Raw genomic sequence first — 24,937 nt, forward strand, 5'->3', positions numbered from 1 at the left:
GTGAAAGAAGAAGAAAACAAGAAAACGCATTGAAGTGTAGAAAATGAAGAAACGAGGAGGAAGGGGTCTATTTTAAAGGAAATGTCAGAGGGAGAGATAGATATCGAGGTGCGGCTGCGAAGGCAGAAAAAGATGGGAGGGGGGGGGAGGGACAGAGGATCGCAACAGGGGAGTTGGGGTGAAACGAGACGCAAAGAGAGGAGGTGAGTTCGCCGGAGATCCGCAGTGAAGCGTGAGGGAGAGGGAGAGGGAGAGGGAGAAAGCGAGAGAGGATTTACAGAGAGGAAAGGGAGGACGCAAGGGGAGGGAGAAAGAGAAAGCGCATCGCGCATGCGCACTCGTCCAAAGGCGGGTCGTCATTCAGTCAGCTGGTGCTGTTTGTGCGTGCGCTCCCTCCCCGCCCCCCCGTCCACGTCCTTTGGTGCCCCATGTCGCTGTCCACGGTGCTGCCTGGACTCGTCCTCTCTCCGGGGCTTTAGGCTCCGTCCAGCCTCCCCCTCCCCTCTTGTTACTCTTCGCCGCTCTCGGTCACTCGGCCATCGTCGTCTTCACATCTGTACCTCTCCTCAATGCCACGATGCTGAAGCCTTGCCACGGCGGGAAAAGCAGAGAAACAGAGAGAACGGACGACGATGGAGAGGGAGACGGCGAGTCGGACAGTCGGAGGGACGAGGAGAGCGACGTGTGCTCCAGAACGTCCCTCATCCCGGTCATCCTGCTCTCCCTCGCTCTGTCGGCCGCGGGAGCTCGCTGGCTCCTGGGAGAGAGGGCGAAGGCCGGAGACAGACACGAGGACACATTCATCGGTTCCCGCTCTCCGAGCTCTTCCTCTCACTCTCCCTTGTTGTCGCCCTCAGTTTTAGTGAGTAGATCCTCCTCGAGGTCTTCGTCGAGTTCTCCCACCGGATTCCCCACGGGCTTTCTTCCACCGTCGAGCTCTCGGTCCCCCAGACTCACCTCACAGGTTCCCACCACCTCCACCACCTCCACCACCTCCACGACCGGCGTGACCGCTCGCGCTCCCTGCGTGCTCCTCACTCCGTCGGACTCACGTGCGCGTTGTCCTCCTCCTCCTCCTCCTCCTCCTCCTCAGTCTTCTTCTTCTTCCTCTTCATCTTCTTCTTCTTCCTCCTCCAGTGAACACGCAGCCGTCACTTCAGCTCCCGATTCTCCGTCCGCCACCCCGTCGTCCACGTCTCCCTTCTCGGTTTCGAGCCCGGTCTCTCTCCCTCCACCCGCGACCAAAGGTAAGTGTAAACGCTTTCGGTGTCCCGCGCTCAGCCCGGGGTTCAAATCCAGTGTCCATCAATCAACCGGCACCCAGCGTGTGCTGTCTGCTTAATTACAAATCCAATCAGGCCATTCGGGGCGAGGGGTCTCCATGACCCCTCGGGGGGTGAGGCGATGGCAAGTGACTCTTATATTGCTTGAATTGCTGCTTCAGGTTGAGCAAGGGTCAAATGGTGTCCCTTTGTGAATGACCAAATGGGTGGGTTTGTCTCGCTTGGTCGTCAAACACTCATGTACAACATGGTCTAGCCACGGACACCAGTGATCTGTGACTTGTGTGCCCGACTCCCCGACCCCCAGACTCCCAGACCCCCAGACTCCCAGACCCCCGATTCTCCGACTCCCCGACCCGCGGACTCCCCGACCCCCCGATTCTCCGACTCCCCGACCCGCGGACTCCCCGACCCCCCGATTCTCCGACTCCCCGACCCCCAGACACTCCGACTCCCCGACTCCCAGACCCCCCGACCCCCAGACTCCCCGACCCTCCGACTCCCGACTCCCCGACTCTCCGACTCCCCGACCCTCCGACTCCCCGACCCCTCGACCCCCCGACCCCCCGACCCCCGACTCCCAGACCCCCCCGCCCCCCACCGTGTCTGATTTTGGAGCCCGATGTTAACAAGTTCACTTCACGCTTCATTTAAACCTTATTCGTGCTTTATTGGTTAAGGCAACTTGAGTTAGCGACCTTCAAATTCTCCACAGGAGATGGGATGAGAATCTCATGGGATATATTTTGCCTTCCATGTAAGGTGGACCCGCGGAATGGGACGTTCGACATTCCCTGGTGTGCCTTCCCCAGCTCATTCACAATGGTACACGTGGTGTGCCTTCCCCAGCTCATTCACAATAGGACACGTGGTGTGCCTTCCCCAGCTCATTCCAAATTGGACACGTGGTGTGCCTTCCCCAGCTCATTCACAATAGGACACGTTGTGTGCCTTCCCCAGCTCATTCCCAATAGGACACGTGGTGTGCCTTCCCCAGCTCATTCCCAATGGGACACGTGGTGTGCCTTCCCCAGCTCATTCCAAATTGGACACGTGGTGTGCCTTCCCCAGCTCATTCACAATAGGACACGTGGTGTGCCTTCCCCAGCTCATTCCCAATAGGACACGTGGTGTGCCTTCCCCAGCTCATTCCCAATGGGACACGTGGTGTGCCTTCCCCAGCTCATTCCAAATTGGACACGTGGTGTGCCTTCCCCAGCTCATTCACAATAGGACACGTGGTGTGCCTTCCCCAGCTCATTCCCAATAGGACACGTGGTGTGCCTTCCCCAGCTCATTCCCAATGGGACACGTGGTGTGCCCTCCCCAGCTCATTCCAAATTGGACACGTGGTGTACCTTCCCCAACTCATTCACAATAGGACACGTGGTGTGCTTTCCCCAGCTCATTCCCAATAGGACACGTGGTGTACCTTCCTCAGCTCATTCCCAATAGGACACGTGGTATGCCTTCCCCAGCTCATTCCCAATGGGACATGTGGTGTGCCTTCCCCGGTTTATTCCCAATGGGACACGTGGTGTGCCTGACCCGGCTTATTTCCAATAGGAGACGTGGTATGCCTTCCCCAGCTCATTCCCAATAGGACACGTGGTGTGCCTTCCCCAGCTCATTCCCAATGGTACACATGGTGTGCCTTCCCCGGCTCATTCCCAATGGGACACGTTGTGTGCCTTCCCCAGCTCATTCCCAATGGTACACGTGGTGTGCCTTCCCCAGCTCATTCCCAATGGGACACGTGGTGTGCCTTCCCCAGCTCATTCCCAATGGGACATGTGGTGTGCCTTCCCCGGTTTATTCCCAATGGGACACGTGGTGTGCCTTACCCGGCTCATTCCCAATAGGACACGTGGTATGCCTTCCCCAGCTCATTCCCATTAGGACACGTGGTATGCCTTCCCCAGCTCATTCCCAATAGGACACGTGGTGTGCCTTCCCCAGCTCATTCCCAATGGTACACATGGTGTGCCTTCCCCAGCTCATTCCCAATGGGACACGTGGTGTGCCTTCCCCAGCTCATTCCCAATGGGACACGTGGTGTGCCTTCCCCAGCTCATTCCCAATGGGACACGTGGTGTGCCTTCCCCAGCTCATTCCCAATGGGACACGTGGTGTGCCTTCCCCAGCTCATTCCCAATGGGACACGTGGTGTGTCTTCCCCGGCTCATTCCCAATGGTACACATGGTGTGCCTTACCCGGCTCATTCCCAAGTATGCCATGCCAGGTGGTTGTCAGCGGTGACCAAGACGCTCACGTACCATGTCTGGTGGTTGTGAGCGGTTATCGGGATGCTCAGATACCGCGTCAGGTGGTTGTGAGCGGTTATCGGGATGCTCAGATACCGCGTGAGGTGGTTGTGAGCGGTTATCAGGATGCTCAGATACTGCTTCAGGTGGTTGTGAGCGGTTATCAGGATGCTCAGATACTGCTTCAGGTGGTTGTAAGCGGTTATCAGGATGCTCAGATACCGCATCAGGTGGTTGTGAGCGGTTATTAGGATGCTCAGATACTGCTTCAGGTGGTTGTGAGAGGTTATCAGGATGCTCAGATACTGCTTCAGGTGGTTGTGAGCGGTTATCAGGATGCTCAGATACTGCTTCAGGTGGTTGTGAGCGGTTATCAGGATGCTCAGATACTGCTTCAGGTGGTTGTAAGCGGTTATCAGGATGCTCAGATACTGCTTCAGGTGGTTGTGAGAGGTTATCAGGATGCTCAGATTCTGCTTCAGGTGGTTGTGAGAGGTTATCAGGATGCTCAGATTCTGCTTCAGGTGGTTGTAAGCGGTTATCAGGATGCTCAGATTCTGCTTCAGGTGGTTGTGAGAGGTTATCAGGATGCTCAGATACTGCTTCAGGTGGTTGTGAGCGGTTATCAGGATGCTCAGATTCTGCTTCAGGTGGTTGTGAGCGGTTATCAGGATGCTCAGATACTGCTTCAGGTGGTTGTGAGCGGTTATCAGGATGCTCAGATTGGGTAACAATTCTAGTGAGTCCCACTGTGACCTAAAAACGGTTCCTAAAATAATTATAATACAGGTCTCGGGAGTAGTTGTGATGAGTTTAATCAACCACACAAATTGATTCAACCACACAAATTGATTGCCCACACTCAATTGGCTCTGTACCATGAGGCTGTGTGGGTTATAATCTGTGGAATGCAACATGGCGATGTTATATGGAGTGTTGTAAAACGCTTTACCTGTCCATGTCCAGCCTCTGGTTAATTCTCACATCGCACATTCAAGCGGCTTCACCACAGTCGGCCCCTTGTGTGTATTTGTCAATCTGGTGATGGCGGTTCACACTGAGGATCAGCCAAGGGTCCTGCCTCTCCTCGGTGGCTTTAACACTCATGGTATGTTCATTGTGTCATTGTGCTTATTTTATTTTTCATGCTATTGGTGAATGCCAACCTGGTTCGATGGTATATGTAAACATCCACCAGGTTCCATGGTATATGTAAACATCCACCAGGTTCCATGGATATGTAAATATCCACCAGGTTCCATGGTATATGTAAACATCCACCAGGTTCCATGGATATGTAAACATCCACCAGGTTCCATGGATATGTAAATATCCACCAGGTTCCATGGTATATGTAAACATCCACCAGGTTCCATGGTATATGTAAACATCCACCAGGTTCCATGGTATATGTAAACATCCACCAGGTTCCATGGTATATGTAAACATCCACCAGGTTCCATGGATGTGTAAATATCCACCAGGTTCCATGGTATATGTAAACATCCACCAGGTTCCATGGGATATGTAAATATCTTCCAGGTTCCATGGTATATGTAAACATCCACCAGGTTCCATGGATATGTAAATATCCACCAGGTTCCATGGTATATGTAAACATCCACCAGGTTCCATGGGATATGTAAATATCTTCCTGGTTCCATGGTATATGTAAACATCCACCAGGTTCCATGGGATATGTAAATATCTTCCTGGTTCCATGGTATATGTAAACATCTGCCAGGTTCCATGGTATATGTAAACATCCACCAGGTTCCATGGGATATGTAAATATCTTCCAGGTTCCATGGTATATGTAAACATCTGCCAGGTTCCATGGTATATGTAAATATCTACCAGATTCCATGGTATATGTAAACATCGACCAGGTTCCATGGTATATGTAAATATCTACCAGGTTCCATGGGATATGTAAACATCCACCAAGTTCCATGGATATGTAAATATCCACCAGGTTCCATGGTATATGTAAACATCCACCATGTTCCATGGTATATGTAAACATCTGCCAGGTTCCATGGTATATGTAAACATCCACCAGGTTCCATGGTATATGTAAACATCCACCATGTTCCATGGTATATGTAAACATCCACCAGGTTCCATGGGATATGTAAATATCCACCAGGTTCCATGGGATATGTAAATATCCACCAGGTTCCATGGTATATGTAAACATCCACCAGGTTCCATGGTATATGTAAACATCCACCAGGTTCCATGGGATATGTAAATATCCACCAGGTTCCATGGGATATGTAAATATCCACCAGGTTCCATGGGATATGTAAATATCCACCAGGTTCCATGGTATATGTAAACATCCACCAGGTTCCATGGGATATGTAAATATCCACCAGGTTCCATGGATATGTAAATATCTTCCAGGTTCCATGGGATATGTAAATATCTTCCAGGTTCCATGGTATATGTAAACATCTGCCAGGTTCCATGGGATATGTAAATATCTTCCAGGTTCGATGATATATGTAAACATCCACCAGGTTCCATGGATATGTAAATATCCACCAGGTTCCATGGTATATGTCAACATCCACCAGGTTCCATCGGATATGTAGATATCTACCAGGTTCGATGGTATATGTAAATATCTACCAGGTTCCATGGGATATGTAAATATCTACCAGATTCCATGGTATATGTAAACATCTTCCAGGTTCCATGGTATATGTAAACATCTGCCAGGTTCCATGGGATATGTAAATATCTTCCAGATTCGATGATATATGTAAACATCCACCAGGTTCCATGCATATGTAAATATCCACCAGGTTCCATGGTATATGTCAACATCCACCAGGTTCCATGGGATATGTAGATATCTACCAGGTTCGATGGTATATGTAAATATTTACCAGGTTCCATGGCATATGTAAATATCTACCAGATTCCATGGTATATGTAAACATCGACCAGGTTCCATGGTATATGTAAATATCTACCAGTTCCATGGAATATGTAAATATCTTCCAGGTTCCATGGTATATGTAAACATCTGCCAGGTTCCATGGTATATGTAAATATCTGCCAGGTTCCATGGTATATGTAAATATATACCAGGTTCTATGGTATATGTAAATATCTACCGGTTCCCGTGGTATATGTAAACACCTGCTACCACTCTTTATTCAAGGTGTAAGTAAAGATGACCTTGCTATTAGTCTTGGTTTAAATCACAAGATAACAACATCCCAAAATCATCTCCTTTTCAGAAACACATCATATCATTCATTCATTCATTCATTTACTTACTTACTTAATAACTTATATCTTGATCTAAGGCTAATGGAAGAACCGAAACATCTACCACATCGAGGGCAAAGACACGAGTAGACATCTGAACACCTTTACATTAATCACAAGGACATTGATGGACAACACGCGAACACATATCGGAGTATACGGGATTGGAACCTGTTTTCTTACATCATGAGACAGGGTTACAGATGGGAACGTGAATCGGAACTAACATTTTTAACGATTTGAGTCTCTTGTCATGACTAAGAGGTTTTTAAAGGCGACCGATTCACTCACTGCCCATTGGAGGAACATGGAGGAACAGCTGGTACTCTGAATCCTGATCGGGTTTTACATGATGAGGTCTGCCGGGCAAGTCATGGCATTTCAGGCTGAATATCACTCAAAGGGAATTAAAGATACAAATATCAGGGCTGTGCAGCATTATGTACATACACTAGCAGGGTATGCTTATACTTTGTATGCTTACACTTAGTGTAAGCATACGAACCTTGCTTCCCCATTGTCTCGAGTCGCTCACCTGTATTTGATTTTTCATTCATTTATTTTCATTTATTTCCCCCCATTTACTTATATTTTCATTTATGGGTGTTTTCCGACGATTCTGTGATTTTCCCCGTTGTACCGGCTTCGATGTCCATCTGCACGAAAAATTTCAGCTGTCGACGTCACCCAGAAGGTACCGATCTCTAATATCAGTCAGTGAGTCACTGATTAGAAAGAATTTTATATATTAGATACTAGCAAATACAACCTGTTGCTTCGCTGACAGGTCAATAAAGTGGTAGGAAAAGAGAGAGAGAAAGAGAGAGAGAGAGAGAGAGAGAGAGAGAGAGAGAGAGAGAGAGAGAGAGAGAGAGAGAGAGAGAGAGAGACAGAGAGAGAGAGAGAGAGAGAGAGAGAGAGAGAGAGAGAGAGAGAGAGAGAGAGAGAGAGAGAGAGAGAGAGAGAGAGAGAGAGAGAGAGAGAGAGAGAGAGATATATATATATATATATATATATATATATATATATATATATATATATGTAGGAGTGGGAGGAGAGTGCTGCATTTTATGAGGAGGGACAGATTGAGAGAAAGGGGTGGGGGAGAGGAGGAAAAACAAGAAGCGAATACTTCGATATCGCGCGGCTGGGGGCAGTAAAAGTTTAGGTTTAGAATGATGAAACAATTTTGCAGTTATAAAATTTAAATGTAGACACGGTGAATTAGCATACATGATGGGAAGAGTTGTGACGTTGGACAAATTTCTATTTATTGCCCTTAGATCAAAGGGATGTCGGCGGCCATAAGTGTGACAGAAGACACAGGACAAAACAGCCAATTATATAAGAGCGCGATGTCGCTGCGCTGTATAACTAAGACAGGTGAGCAGTGGAGGTGGGGTTAGCAAAGAGAATGATATGTGACGCATAATGACCGAACACAAAAAACGTGTCAGAACAGGTGTACACAAAATGACACAACAGAGTTTGTAAAGTAATCCGCTGTCATATCTGCAAAAACTTTGATGTTCCCATTCCTTCAAATTTGTGGGGAAATGAACCAAAAGCAATCACTGAAAACATTAAAGTACCACTCACGTACGATGTTATGATCCAATCGGGCGTGAACATTGAAAACAAAGCATTGCGATCAGATATCATACTTAGGTACAAAAGAAGAGAAGAAGGCATTGCTAATTGAGGTGTTAATACCGGTGATTTTGGACTAATGATGCAGAAATTAAGAAAATGACCAAATACCAAGACCTCAGGCATGAAGTGAAAAGATCCTGGAAGCTGAAGAATGCCAAAGTTGTACCAGTGATGATGAAGAACCTCATGGGAATGATGAAAAAGCACCTCATCGAGATATTAAAAACCGTCCCTGGGAATATCACGACAAATTAACTGCAGTTGGGAGCCGTCCTGGGCTCAGTAACGATCCTGAAGAGAGACCTCGGCACAAAACTTTGAAAACAGAAAATTTCACATCTTGGTCCGTGAATCGTGACCCCCTTACCGAAATGAAGGTGGATACTTAGAGTCTGCTTTGGGAGGACTCCATTCCACATTCTGAAACTCCATATGTATATGTATATACGCACGCACGCACGCACGCACGCACGCACGCATGCACGCACGCACGCACACACGACGGTAGATACTTCGAAACCTGGGAGGGATCCGTTGCACCTTCTGAAACCCGCATATGGAGATTTTGTAATGTTAGCAAATTGCCCAAAACAGAAACAGCAAACTGTGTGTGTAATTGCCGAAAAAAAATGACCCCTATGGACTGTGCCGTCATATATTTCAAAAGCAGGTTATGAAGAACGGCGTTTCACGCAATGAATTTACACTTTCTGTACATTCCATAACTTTTTGTTCACTCAATATAATCATCCGAACAGGAGAAAAAGTTAAGTTTAATGTTTTCCTTTAATAAATACGCGAAGTTATAAAAAAAATCACTAATTTGTTAAAACTTTCGGATTTCACTCCAGATTTCGACGCTTGTTTTGTCCACCCGGTCCGATTCTCAAATCCGACATAATATTTCGATTATATACTTTCATGAGTCCGTGAGAGTAGATCGTGTTTCCAAATCGAGGCATGTTTGAATAGGCCGAACAAAATGGCGACTGAAAACTCCAGCAACCACAAAGGGCTGTTCAAGATGGCGGGCTTATTTTGGGGGTTTTTTTTGTGATGAGCTGCCCCTAAATTATCTTCAAAAGGAGTGTTTTAATTAACCCAAACACCCAATTTTCACTCTTGCACTTCCTTGGAATTTTCTTAGTTTGCATGCAAAGTTTCAGGCTGCAAGGTTTTATAGTTTTGGAGTGATGGAGGACACGCACGCACGCACGCATGCACACACGCACACACATTCCCTTTTATTAGTAAAGATATCATAAGCCCCCTGTCCAGCAGCTGATGGTGAACAATTTGTGTTGAGAAAATGTAAATCTATATTTTTAGTGTACTACATTGTATGTGTACGTACGTACGTACCATCAGAGTGAATGCTGATGATTGAATGAGGACCTCTCCTTGCAATTGGCAACCAAACCACGTGGTTTCCGAAGCCTCGTTACCTCCGCCACGTTACCTCCTTCACTACTTACGGACTGTCCGCTGACTCAAATCGACGCTAGTCTTCACAGGCAAGACAAGTTCTCCATTCCTTTGAACAGACTAGTTTTGTACCTCCTTGCCCAAGAGTTTCATGACCTCCAAACTGATAAATGTGAACGCACAGGAGTTCAGACAGATTTCCCTCCAAACGAAGTGAAAAGCAACGCAACTTCACAAACTTCAAATGCCAAATCAATGGAATCACTAACCATGATTACTGACTGGTTTTGCCCAACCTGCTGTGTTTGTTATCACAGTCAGTGTGGCCCCCTCCTCAAGCCCCCTCCTGATCTTTCAGACATATTGATGAAAGTCTCCATATTTCACCGTGGTTTTGTTCTTTCGTTTTATCATACACTATGAATCTTGAAGTAGCCTGGAGGAGAGTCCTGTAAATATCGCACCAAGGGCGGCCGGGCATTACGTACGATGGACAAAGGAAAATTGGATCTGGAATTTGAACCCGTGCTGGCACCCAGTTCTCAATCTACCAGAGTGGTTTTATTCATCGGAGAATTCTTCCGAACCTCCCACGAATGCACTGGATGCGATGATTAAAGACAAGATCCGGATGATGTAAAATCAAGGCTGATTCAACGCGGCTATCGGATATCTGAAACCTTCCTACTCGGTCCTGATGTAGCCGTTAACCGCACGCAATGATCATGGAGGTAATGTTTGGGTTAGACTTCTGAATTGCCATGACAAACCTGGTGTTGGCCTTACGGTTAAGGTGGCTGGCTTAAGAACTTACGGTTTTTTGAATTTGAGCCCCTGTCGTGCCGTTCATAATACCAGGCGAGTTGATTCATCAGACTGTCATCCTTCCGAGGTCGTCAAAATGAGTACCTGCTTCCTGGAAAAAAAGGGCATGGCATCAGCGGCACGGCCACGCTTCCAGCAATTATGCAACCAGCAGCCACAGGCTGTATAGGAAGCAATAAAAACTTACCGTGGAAAGCCTAAATGGAAGGGCAATTTGGAAGATCGGAAGACTTGATGAAACGAGGCTGCCGCAGAGATGTGCAGGTGCAGGCCGGGAACCATTGGATATCTGGCATCTTAGCTGTCAGAGTTCTGACTATTTCATCAAACATCTTTGCCAGCGAGTCCCTGCTGTATCACAAGGTCTGTGGAAACCATGAAGGATGCACCCTACTTGTCTTCGTTCGTATGCAGCACAAGGCTGGGTGGTACCGTCATGGGCTGAGTGTGCGGCTGGGCCCTTTATTTTGCTTCGGTTGGCGGCAATAGCTCGCCTACTCTAAGTGAAGGACACCATTGGACCTTTAATGTCCACCAACGAACGCAGGCACGCAGGATGCCAGTTTAACGTCCATCCGAGGGACGGCACACACCCTGATGAATCAGCCTGCCTGTGAAACACTAGGATGACAGTTTATAGCTGCGTCGGGATTCAAACCCAGGCTCTAAGCTCAGAGGCAAGTGTGCATACCTCCAGTTAGAGCATCATGTCAGCCCACCCTAACCATGACACAAGATCTCACCACACCCAGTGATGTATAATACAGGATCTTCTTTCCTGAAGTCGTGAGGCTTTGTGATATTTCATTACAGTACCGCGGAACGTTTTTAGCGAATGGTCGTAACGGTGATGTTTCTGATACTTAACCCTGATCGTTTTCATGAACAATTGGTTTGGAAATTCTTTTATGCGGAGCAATGTCATGCACAGGTGCTGGCCACAGGGAGCCCTGCAAGAAGGACGAGGAGGCGTTCTGCGTGAACGGTGGACAGTGTTACCGGCTACCTCAGATACAAAAGTTTTCCTGCAGGTCTCACCGTCATAACTATTTCCATCCCTTCCATTCACACTCGCAGACACACTCTCTCTCTCCCCCGATATTTTGCACGCACCCATCCCTCCCCGCTGTCCTCAACACTCCTCCGATGACACATGATCACCCTATTCCCTTCTCTCACCTTTATCTTCTCACCCACTCTTTCTTACCACTCAGAAAGATTGTTCTTTGTTGTCATCCCGTTTATTATCCTGCTCTATTGTTCCTTCCACCATTTATTGGTGCCATGACTCACTTCATGACTTCACCAGATATTGCTTGTTGGCTGTTGTTTTTTTTTTTATTGGCGCCAAACTTGGTGGTTATGATCACCACATCGTGAGAAGGTGCAAGAGCATGATAATTTCTGCCCCCCTCCCCCTTCACCTCCCTCACCCCCTCCCCCTGGGAATGAAGGATCAAATATGAAAAAATGCAATCACGGGTACATTTTTTAAACATTTTAAAATAAAACTTTGGTCCATGCAATCGACATTGGGTGGACATGTAATATGGAACAAATTGTTGGATTTGGCCCCCGGTTTACGCCCCCGGGGGGAGGGGGAGGTGGGGGTGGGTTGCTTGGGGTCACAGGCGTCAAAACGGGGAAAATGTTTGAACTCAAAATTTGATATCGAGTCAATGGTGCTGGAACTCTTTACCATCCTTCAACTTTGCTCTCGGTGGGGAGCGTGGCGACTTGCGACGGTGCGCCGACGACTTCGCTGCAGTTTTTGTTTATTTGATTTTATTCTTCTCGCCCCACTGTAGTTTGTCCGCTTACCGTGTCCTTTTCCCCTTTGTTCCTTGCTAGGTGTCCAAGCGACTTCAATGGAGATCGGTGTCAGCACTTTGCCGTGACGAAGTTTCACCGTAAGGAGAGGGACAGGGATTCTATTTCACTGTCACAGTAGAGTTGCTGAGCTGGAGTAGAGACGGGGGAAGGAATCGAAGGGAGCATGTTGGTCGATCGGATAGAGTGATGAGAATGAGAAGGGTGTGAGTGCAGAGCGGCTCATTTGAGGAAAATGAAAGTGATGTAATTGGGGGTGAGGCAGATATAGTAATAAATAACACGTTTTTACAGCCATTTTTCCCTGCTGTGCAGGGGTTGGCTTTTTCTTGAGGAAATGTTTTATGGCCGGATGCCCTTCCTGACGCCAACCCTGGTCGCCTCTTACAACACACAGGGATATGGTACACCTATTCTAGCCGGGGCATACACCGGGACCAGTACGCTGGTACTCATTTCACCGACCTCGGAAGGATGACAGGCTGAGTCAACCCCCTGGTGTTAATTCAGCAACCAACGGGGCTTGAACTCAGGACCCTAGGATCCCAAGCCACCACCCTAACCACTAAGCCAACACCAGGCTCAAGAGGCAGATATAGTAGTGGGGGAGAAAATGAGAACAAGGTGGAGGATATAGATTCAGGTGCAGAATACAAAGCAGTGTGGAAGAAGGACAATATGAGATGTATTGATTGATTAAGCATGATCAGGTTTGAAATATGTGATGGATTGATTGATTAAGCGTGATCAGGTTTGAAATATGTGATGTATTGATTGATTAAGCATGATGAGGTTTACAATATGAGATGGAATGATTGATTAAGCGTGATCAGGTTTGAAATATGTGATGTATTGATTGATTAAGCGTGATGAGGTTTACAATATGAGATGTATTGATTGATTAAGCGTGATCAGGTTTGAAATATGTGATGGATTGATTGATTAAGCGTGATCAGGTTTGAAATATGTGATGTATTGATTGATTAAGCATGATGAGGTTTACAATATGAGATGGAATGATTGATTAAGCGTGATCAGGTTTGAAATATGTGATGTATTGATTGATTAAGCGTGATGAGGTTTACAATATGAGATGGAATGATTGATTAAGCGTGATCAGGTTTGAAATATGAGATGGATTGATTGATTAAGCATGATAAAGTTGACAATATGAGATGGATTGATTGATTAAGCATGATGAGGTTTACAATATGTGATGGATTGATTGATTAAGCATGATGAGGTTTACAATATGAGATGGAATGATTGATTAAGCGTGATCAGGTTTGAAATATGAGATGGATTGATTGATTAAGCATGATAAAGTTGACAATATGAGATGGATTGATTGATTAAGCATGATGAGGTTTGAAATATGAGATGGATTGGTTGATTAAGCATGATCAGGTTTGAAATATGAGACGGATTGGTTGATTAAGCGTGATCAGGTTTGAAATACGAGATGGATTGATTGATTAACTGTGATCAGGTTTGAAATATGAGATGTATTGATTGATTAAGTGTCATCAGGTTTGAAATATGAGATGGATTGATTGGTTAAGTGTGATCAGGTTTGAAATATGAGATGTATTGATTGATTAAGCATGATCAGGTTTGAAATATGAGATGGATTGATTGATTAAGCATGATCAGGTTTGAAATATGAGATTTATTGATTGATTAAGCGTGATGAGGTTTACAATATGAGATGTATTGATTGATTATGCATGATCAGGTTTGAAATATGAGATGGATTGAGTGATTAAGCATGATGAGGTTTACAATATGAGATGGATTGATTGATTAAGCATGATCAGGTTTGAAATATGAGATGGATTGATTAAGTGTGATGAGGTTTACAATATGAGATGTATTGATTGATTATGCGTGATCAAGTTGACCGAATGAGATGGATTGATTGATTAAGCGTGATCAAGTTTGAAATATGAGATGGATTGATTAATTAAGCGTGATTAAGTTGACAATTTGAGATGTATTGATTGATTAAGCATGATCAAGTTGACCGAATGAGATGGATTGATTGATTAAGCATGATGAGGTTCACAATTTGAGATGGATTGATGACTAAGCGTGATCAAGTTGACAATTTGAGATGTATTGATTGATTAAGCGTGATCAGGTTGACCGAATGAGATGGATTGATTGATTAAGCGTGATGAGGTTCACAATTTGAGATGGATTGATGACTAAGCGTGATCAAGTTGACAATATGAGATGGATTGATTGATGAAGCATGATCAGGTTGACCGAATGAGATGGATTGATTGATTAAGCGTGATCAAGTTGACCATATGAGATGGATTGATTGATTAAGCATGATCAGGTTCACAATTTGAGATATATTGGTTGATTAAGCATGATCAAGTTGACGATATGAGATGGATTTATTGATTAAGTGTGATGAAGTTGACAATATGAGATTGGTTGATTGATTAAGCATGATCAAGATGACAATTTGAGATGGATTGATTGATTAAGCAGAATCAAGTTGACAATGTGAGATGGATTGATTGATTAAGCATGATCAAGTTGACGATATGAGATGGATTTATTGATTAAGTGTGATGAAGTTGACAATATGAGATTGGTTGATTGATTAAGCATGATCAAGATGACAATTTGAGATGGATTGATTGATTAAGCAGAATCAAGTTGACAATGTGAGATGGATTGATTGATTAAGCATGATCAAGTTGACGATATGAGATGGATTGATTGATTAAGTGTGATCAGGTTTGAAATATAAGATGGATTGATTGATTAAGCAGAATCAAGTTGACAATGTGAGATGGATTGATTGATGAAGTGTGATCAGGTTTACAATATGAGATGGATTGATTGATTAAGCGTGATCATGTTTGAAATATGAGATGGATTGATTGATTAAGTGTGATCAGGTTTGAAATATGAGATGGATTGATTGATTAAGCATGATGAGGTTTACAATATGAGATGTATTGATTGATTAAGCGTGATCAGGTTTGAAATATGAGATGGATTGATTGATTAAGCATGATGAGGTTCACAATTTGAGATGGATTGATGACTAAGCATGATCATGTTGACAATATGAGATGGATTGATTGATTAAGCGTGATTAAGTTGACAAAATGAGATGGATTGATTAATTAAGCGTGATCAGGTTGACCGAATGAGATGGATTGATTGATTAAGCATGATCAGGTTCACAATTTGAGATGTATTGGTTGATTAAGCGTGATCAGGTTGACCATATGAGATGGATTGATGATTAAGCATGATCAAGTTGATGATATGAGAAGGATTGATTGATAAAGCGTGATCAGGTACACAATATGAGATGGATTGATTGATTAAGCATGATCAAGTTGACGATATGAGATGGATTTATTGATTCAGTCTGATGAAGTTGACAATATGAGATTGGTTGATTGATTAAGCATGATCAAGTTGACAATTTGAGATGGATTGATTGATTAAGTGTGATCAGGTTTGAAATATGAGATGGATTGATTGAGTAAGTGTGATCAAGTTCACAATATGAGATGGATTGATTGATTAAGTGTGATCAAGTTCACAATATGAGATGGATTGATGGATTTTGTGTGATCAGGTTTACAATATGAGATGGATTGATTGATTAAGCATGATCAAGTTTACAATATGAGATGGATTGATGGATTAAGTGTGATCAGGTTTATAATATGAGATGGATTGATTGATTAAGCATGATTAAGTTTACAATATGAGAGGGATTTATTGATTAAGCATGATGAAGTTGACAATTTGAGATGGATTGATTCATTAAGCATGATTAAGTTTACAATATGAGATGGATTGATTGATTAAGCAGAATCAAGTTATTGAGATAGATTGCTTGATGAAGTGTGATCAGGTTTACAATATGAGATGGATTGATTGATTAAGTGTGATCAATTCACAATATGAGATGGATTGATTGATTAAGTGTGATCAAGTTCACAATATGAGATGGATTGATGGATTTTGTGTGATCAGGTTTAAATATGAGATGGATTGATTGATTAAGTTTACAATATGAGATGGATTAATGGATTAAGTGTGATGAGGTTTACAATATGAGATGAATTGATTGATTAAGCAGAATCAAGTTGACAATGTGAGATGGATTGATTGATGAAGTGTGATCAGGTTCACAATATGAGATGGATTGATTGATTAAGTGTGATCAACTTCACAGTATGAGATGGATTGATGGATTTAGTGTGATCAGGTTTACAATATGAGATGGATTGATGGATTAAGTGTGATTAAATTTACAATATGAGATGGATTGATGGATTAAGTGTGATCAGGTTTATAATATGAGATGGATTGATTGATTAAGCGTGATTAAGTTTACAATATGAGAGGGATTTATTGATTAAGCGTGATGAAGTTGACAATTTGAGATGGATTGATTGATTTAGCATGATGAAGTTGACCATATGAGATTGATTGATTGATTAAGCATGATGAAGTTGACAATTTGAGTTGGGTTGATGGATTAAGTGTGATCAGGTTTACAATACGAGATGTATTGATTACTACTTCTACTTGCGTTTGAGACAGTTATGCGGTATCACACAGGTGCTGCAGCCAGCTCACTGTGGTGGGGTTAGGGTTCGTCAGATCGATTATTGCATTCTCAGGTGGGCGGAGGATGGGGCACTCGTAGATGATGTGCTGCGCAGTCTGTTCCACATATCTGCATGAACAGGCTGCAGGTGGACGCAGCCCCCAAACGGTGCTTGCTAGCGTTGAACCGGCTAACCCCTGTGCGCAGCCGGTTCAGGGTTACCCATTCTTTACGGGGTCGATCTGCGCCTGGTGGCAACTTCATGTTTGGTATGACAGTGAATTGAATGGGCCGATGGGTTTACTGCCAGCCAGTTTTCCATGTATGTAGGGTGCTAAAGTTAGAGCCACACAGGGTCGCTGCGTGGCGAGGGAAGGGGCGGCGAGAAGGCAGACGTTGACGGCCCAGTTGTTGTGAGTCCTGCACGAGATTGTGTAATGGATGCTTGGTATCCAGCAGGGCCTGTTCACCAGACTATATGCGTGTTGTTCTCTGCGAAGGGCTGCAGGAGCGATGCCTGAAAGCACTGGCAGGAACTCAGTTGGGGTGGGTCGCAGGCAGCCGGTGACGATTCTCAAGGTGTCATTGAGAGTTGCATCTGGCTTCCTTGTGTGTGAGCTCTGGCACCACGCTGGAGCGGCATATTCGGCATCACTGTCGACCATGGCGAGAGCACTAGTTCGGAGAGTAGCTATTCTGACTCCCCATGATGACCCTACCAGACGACGTAAGAGGTTATTCCTCGAGGACACTTTTGCGCGAAGGGATTCAAGGTTTTGCTTGAATGTCAACTGCCGATGTAGTTTCACCCCAAGGTATGTTGGGGAGGGGTTGTAGGGCAGAGGTGACCCATTGACGTTGACTGTGAGCTGACGGCGGGCATCCTTGGTGTTTAGATGGAAGGCTGTTGAAGTGGTTTTTGTCACGCTCAGCTTCAGTCTCCAGGTCTTGAGGTACGCTGCCCCAAGTGTCATGTCTGACGTCAGTGCATCCTCTACATTTGACCAATTTCTGTCTGAGTGTAGAAGAGCGAGGTCGTCAGCGTAGCCGTACTGTCGTGATGTTGTAGGTGGCAGGTCGCTGATGTATAGGTTGAATAGCATTGGAGCCACTACTGAGCCTTGTGGGACTCCGTTTCTGAGGCGTCGAGGCCTACTGGACTGTCCATCACTGGTCTTTAGGACTAAGCTGTGGTTTGCAAGGATGTTTGTGACAAACCGCACGAGATGTCGATCAGGGATGGTCCGGAGGAGCTTCAAAGTTAGACTCTGATGCCAGACAGTGTCGTAGGCTGCAGTAAGATCAACCAGAACAGCGCCCGCCTGTGGTCTTTCTCAAAGCTGTCTTCTATATCATTTGACAGCTTCACGATCTGTTGGGCAGCGCTGCGTCCACGGCGGAAGCCTGCTTGTTCATCAGGTAGTTGGTGGTCGACATCTGGTTCCAGCCGAGCAAGGAGGAGTCGTTCAAGGAGCTTGACGGGGACACAGAGTAGTGAAATGGGTCGACAGTTCTTTGAATCGTCCGTAGGCTTGTTCGGTTTGGGTAGAGCAATGATGGTTGCCTTCCGCCAGATCTTAGGTATGGACTGGTTGAAGAGGCAACAGGAGTAGAACTCTCGAAGCCAGTTCAGGCATCCTGGGCCACGGTGTAGAAGGAACTCTGGAGGAATGTTATCGGGCCCCTGGGCCTTCCCGCTTTTCAGTTGAAGGATGGCAGGAGACAGCTCTTCGGCTGAAAAGGGTGCTGAAAGGGAGCCATCAACACCTGGAGCATGCCACAGTTTTGTGGTTTCCTGCTTGATGGAGCGAGTATAGTCCTTGTTCGCGTCCTTAAATCGGCCATTTCTAAGGAGCTGCTCAGCAATTGAGTTGGCCGTCACAGGGCATTGAGTTGGCTTGGAACTTCTACCATTGCATACCAGTGAGGCACTTGAGGGTCTTCCAAGACAGCCTGCTGGAGTGTGTGAAGTCGATTCCTTGAGCCGTCTCCTCCCAACGCTCCCTGCGTTTTTTGTCAAGGCAGTTTGTCAGCTGCGATGCCTTGGTGGCTGCTTCTTCTCCAGCTTCAGCATTCAGGAATTCGTTGTCGTGTGCATCACTCTCCTCATCCCATGTGGGGATGTAGCGGTGGTTGAAACCACGTGGAATGGTGCTCTTTGCTGACCTGATGAGGAGTTTACAGAGGGCTGAGTAGGCATTATCCAGGTTGGAAGAAATTGGGGTGGGAAGACTATCTATCCCTGAATCCACTAGGTTTGTAAACTGATCCCGGTTAGCCTTGCGGAAGTTCCACCTCTTGACCGGTTTAGTCGGGACTGGTTCAATAGGGCTATCTGGGATGATTATCGACGGCCTATGTTGTGATTTCAGAAAAAGGTCCAGGATAATGCGCTGGTGTATAGGGCCATTCAAATTTATGAAGGTCAGGTCAGGGTTTGAAGTCGTGTTCCACCTGCCTGAGTGGAAGCTATCTGGTTGTTTAGGGTCATACAGAAATTGCACACCAGATGCTGAGGCCCAGTCCTCGTTAAGTGTGGTGCCATCCGGGTTGGTTGTGCTGTAGCCCCATGTGGTGCTGCGGCAATTGAAGTCTCCAGCGTAGATGCAGGGTGGCCCAAAGGCGGGAATGGAGTCTGTATGAAGCCGGGATGTTGGTAGCTTGAAGACATTGATGGCAGTGACGCCTTCGATTTGTGTTGCTGCCCATTCCACCCTGGAGTCTGAGGGGGAAGTAGCAATTGTTTTCCACTTTGCTGTATTCCTGATAAAGGTGGCGATCCCGTGGATATCACTCTCGGTGTGTGCAGCCAAGTTGAAGCCAGGAATCTTCAAGCGGGAGCTATCGCTTAAGGCCCAGTCACACCTTGACGTTTTAGCCAGCGTATGGCAAGGTATCGAAATGTATGTAAAACGCTGGCGTACGCTGAACTATTGATCTTTTTTCCAGTTTTGGACGTATTCATAACGAGTTGGACGTATGCATAACATATTAGTAACGTACACAGAACGTTTCGATAACATATAAATAACTTATATCAACGAATGCCAAGCATGTTGTCGGCGTTCACAGCCTATGCCCAACGATAGTCTAACTTATGCATAGCGTGTGGCAGCGTATCGCCGACGATCACGTGGCGTAGCCTATTAAAAGGCTGCGGCTCGACGATTCAAATCATAACCACACTAGACATCGAAGTGTTAAGCCGCTGTCACACCTTGACGATTTAGCCAGCGTATGCCAACGTATGAAAAATTTGTCTAAAACGCTGGCACACGTCGAATACGTCATGGGTAAGTTTTGTATACGTTTAGAGCACGCTAAAGCACGCTGGCATACGTCGTCGTACGCCGAGCACGTCGACAAATTTTAAGCATGCTGAAAATTTTACGACGTATGCCAGCGTATGACTCGCACATTCCGCATACACTACCCATAAGTTGTAGGCACGTTACGCGATCGTTGACACGCGTCGACACACGTTACTTGTAAGTTACTCATAAGTCAAAACACGTCGAGGTAATGTTTAGCGTACCCAAAACTTATTTCTAACCTGTGAGTAACGTGCTTTGAACCTATGAGTAACGTATCTCCAACGTACATTGACGTATGTAGATGTATTTGACGTCTTCCGGACGACCACAGAACTTACTGAATGTGTTACTAACTTACAGCTACCGTATAATGGCGTATTGGCAGCGTTTAGGGGAATTGGTATATAAAAATCGGGTTCACACAGGAGGAACCCGTCAGTGTTCCAGACTCCATGGTTTTTTTTTTCTTCGGAATGACGGTGATGTTGACACTTCGATTTCTAGTGCGGTTATGATTTAAATCGTTGAGCAGCAGCTTATTAATTATATCATATTATAACCGCACTAGAAATCGAAGTGTCAACATCACCGTCATGCCGAAGAAAAAAAAACCATGGAGTCTGGAACATTGACGCTAACCATTACCTCGACGTGTTTCGACTTATGAGTAACTTACAAGTAACGTGTGTCGACGTGTGTCAACGATCACGTAACGTGCCTACAACTTATGGCCAGCGTATGCGGAATGTGTGTCATACGCTGGCATACGTCGAAAAATTTCAAGCATGTTAAAATTTGTCGACGAGCTCGGCGTACTACGACGTATGCCAGCGTGCTCTTAACGTATACAAAACTTACCCATAACGTATTCGACGTGTGCCAGCATTTTAGACAAATTTTTCATACGTCGGCATACGCTGGCTAAATCGTCAAGGTGTGACAGGGCCTTTATATGGGACTCTTGGAGGAGAATGGCAGTAACTTTATGGGTTTGTAGCAAATGTTCAATAATGATGATCTTGGCCTTAGTGAGGCCTTCCACATTCAGTTGCAGCACAATGATGCCGTCCCGTATGACATCTGTTGATGTCTGCCCTGAAAAGGGCACGTGTTCCGGGTTGGCACCAGGCTGCGGTCTCTGAAGATGCATTGGAGTTGCTATTGCAGCGTTAAAATAAACGTTAGTGCTGATACTGCTGCTGCTCTCTCTCTCTCTCTGGATGCTGTCGTTCGCCTGATTGCTTAGTTACCAGGGCTCAGCACGAGGAGGTCGACAACTTGAGGCCCATGTATTGGTTGATTAAGCGTGATCAAGTTGACAATATGAGATGGATTGATTGATAAAGCGTGATCAGGTTGACCACATGAGATGGATTGATTGACTAAGCGTGAGCAGGTTTGAAATATAAGATGCATTGGTTGATTAATCATGATTAGGTTTGAAATATGAGATGGATTGGTTAATTAATCATGATTAGTGTTGAAATATGAGATGGATTGGTTGATTAATCATGATTAGGTTTGAAATATGAGATGGATTGGTTAATTAATCATGATTAGTGTTGAAATATGAGATGGATTAGTTGATTAATCATGATTAGTTTTGAAATATGAGATGTATTGATTGATTAAGCATGATCAAGTTTACAATACTAGTGCATGCCCGTAGGTGCGTGCCCGTAGGTGTGTGCCCGTAGGTGCAAACAAAACAAAACAAAAAACTTTCAAACCGCATGCCAGAACCGTCTTCTGTACAGGGGATAGGAGTCATCAGAGAAGCTTGTCGTTTCTCGTAGAGCTTTGGGATAGTCCTTTGTGCACTTCCGGTCTGCCATGCAAGGGCTCGAGATGTTCCATTCCCCACATGGGCCGTGAATCATGTGTGATGTCACGATACGGTGTAGTTCCGGATTTGTGCGTTTGTCAGGAATCTCAGCAGAGACCACGCGATCGACATCTGCTGCTGTTCTGGGCTTGTCGCGAGGTACCACGGTCAGGAGCGTGTGTATATGGGGAAGGTGACGCTTTTGTGTTTCCTTCACCATCACATAAGCGTCCACATGCCCCAAGATGTCATTCTTGAGGAGGTCTGCTTTGAGTGCTTCCACCTTCATATGAAACACCCGGGCGATGATATCAGGTCTTTCATTGGCTGACTGACCCTCAAAAAGTGATTGTTTAATTTCTGGCCACTTTGGGTTGCAGGTGAATGTTAGGAAAAAGTCAGGTTTTCCCTTGACTCGGACCAAAGCCATTACATCCTGAAACTCTTTGGCATACCAACGTGGTGACCCATAAATTGACGCAGCAGAATGGTGAGGCGTCCAGGTAGCACCTCAGCGTCACTGTTCAACGCATCAACGATGATCTTATACTTTTCTGCCTTAATTGACTTCTGGTTGCAGCGAATCCAATTGAGACGGTGCGACTCAATTTTTGCCAACATGTCGCATACGTACTGCTGTGTCAACTTTCCACCACGAAGTAGTAGATTGAAGTGATGAGTAGGATCACGTACTTGGAGATGGTAGCGGTAGAAAGATGTTGGCGTTATCCCTGCCAACTCAGTGTGGTACCCCTGGGAGCCGCAGGGTAGCAGTATGTATGATAGAGGGTCATACGCTGGATGCATGGCGTCTATTGTCTGTAAACCTCCTCCTCTGAGGTGAACACCGACTGCCAGCCTTCCAAACTGCTCTGTTGTCATTGCCCCTGGAGCAATGACAGCCACATCGCTGTCTGGTGAGGGAAGGTTGACGGTACCATGGTGAAGGTGTCGGCGCCGCGTGCGACCTGTTAACACAATTTTCAGTTCATTGGCGCTATCATTATGAACCACAAACTCAATGGCTGATTTGAATTGCTGGACGTATGGGTTGCACTCATGAATGGCCTGTTGTGCTCTTAGCAAAAAATGCTCATTCAGGCTACTGTTCGAGGTGTGGGCACGACGAAACTCCAGCTCATGGGCTGGATCGTGAAAGTAGATCTGAGCAAAGCGTGGGGTACAACCCAGATCGGCAAGAGGAGCACCAATGTAATGGTAAACCTTACCTTGTATGCGCACTCCAGGATTGAAGCCAGGCATACCTATCTCTCGGACACCGATACTTGCCATTGCCAGCGCGTTGTTTTTCTGTTTCGTGCGCTTCACAAAGTCCTGGTTCAGGAAAAGGTTTTTAATAGCATCTGGAGGTTGTGATGGAATTGAACCGGGTTTTGGATTCGTAGGATCATGCTTAAGGTCGACCTTGCCGTGGTTGCAGCAAAATCCTCTTCTCTCCTCGGTCCACACAAAAGCATCACAATGTGAGCATTTAGTGCATTGAAATAATGAGGTCCTGCTTAACGCGTGCCTGTGCTCAACATGAAATTGCTCTCGGAAGAAATCTGTATCATCGTATCGAGCAAGGTTGCGATTCTCACGGTGAGCCTGCTCTAGTCTCACACGGTGTTCGTCCTGATGGCGCAGGGCATCCCTTACTTGCCGGTCTTCTCGCTGGTGAGGGATTTCTTCTGCACGACGCCTTGCCTCGCGTCCAGTGTTGTCTGCCAAGCAAGCAGCTCGTTCTTCATCCGTTTCTTCTGCACAACGCCTTGCCTCGCATTCAGTGTTGTCTGCCAAGCGAGCAGTTCGTTCTTCATCCGTTTCAGCTGCACGACACCTTGTCACGCGCATAGCGTCGCGTGTCAAGCGAGTAGCTCGTTCTTCATCCGTTTCCTCTGCACGGCGCCTTGCCTCGCGTTCAGTGTTGTCTGCCAAGCGAGCAGTTCGTTCTTCATCCGTTTGAGCTGCACGACGCCTTGTCATGCGCATTGCGTTGCGTGTCAAGCGAGCAGCTCGTTCTTCATCCGTTTGAGCTGCACGACGCCTTGTCATGCGCATTGCGTTGCGTGTCAAGCGAGCAGCTCGTGCTTCGTCAGATTCCATTGCGCGTGCACGACGCACAGCTTCGTTCCTTCGCTGTCGTAAATGACGATTTGATTGGGGCATTGTGTTTAATAAAATCGAGAAAGTACAGAAATCGAGAAAGAAAGAATACAGTAAGTCGATAAATCAAGAAAAAAAATGGAGAAAGAATACAGTAATCGTCACTGACTGGATTGGGGTATTGGGTTTAATAAAATCGAGAAAGAAATCGAGAAAGAAATCGAGAAAGAAAGAATCGAGAAAGAAATCGAGAAAGAAATCGAGAAAGAATCGAGAAAGAATACAGTAATCGTCACTCTCCGGAAGTGAAGTCCTCACTGTCCGGAAGTTCGCATATGCCAGTTGCGATTATTCGCAATTTATTCTTAATGGCCAATTATTCAATTAGCGCCAACGTATTTTGCCTTTTCCCAATGTCATCGCAAAGAAAAACACAAAGAGAAGAGGAAAGAGGAGAAAAAAAACGTGCAAAAAATAATTTACTTCCTGCTTCGGAGCATACCAGCTCACTCTGTTACCCAAATTTATA

General features: G+C 45.6%; 1 protein-coding gene across 7 annotated transcripts in view; it reads left to right on the forward strand.

The window, feature by feature from the left end:
- The first annotated feature begins 235 nt into the window (after positions 1-235).
- Positions 236-24,937, forward strand: part of LOC147011412 (uncharacterized) — a 50,919-nt gene continuing 26,217 nt past the window's right edge. For 3 of the 7 annotated variants that reach the window (XM_085857842.1, XM_085857843.1, XM_085857844.1), the window contains exons 1-3: positions 237-1,247; positions 11,668-11,767; positions 12,588-12,646. In XM_085857842.1, the coding sequence (XP_085713968.1) occupies positions 578-1,247; positions 11,668-11,767; positions 12,588-12,646 (829 nt within the window). In that variant the 5' untranslated portion in view covers positions 237-577. Of the gene's footprint in view, positions 1,248-11,667; positions 11,768-12,587; positions 12,647-24,937 lie in introns of all 7 variants that reach the window. The other 4 variants (XM_085857846.1, XM_085857847.1, XM_085857848.1 and 1 more) reach the window with 4 other exon arrangements.

The sequence above is a fragment of the Eptatretus burgeri genome, chromosome 15, assembly GCF_056783735.1.
Source record: "Eptatretus burgeri isolate ZD-2024b chromosome 15, Ebu_testis_v1, whole genome shotgun sequence".
In the NCBI taxonomy this organism is placed as follows: domain Eukaryota; kingdom Metazoa; phylum Chordata; class Myxini; order Myxiniformes; family Myxinidae; genus Eptatretus; species Eptatretus burgeri.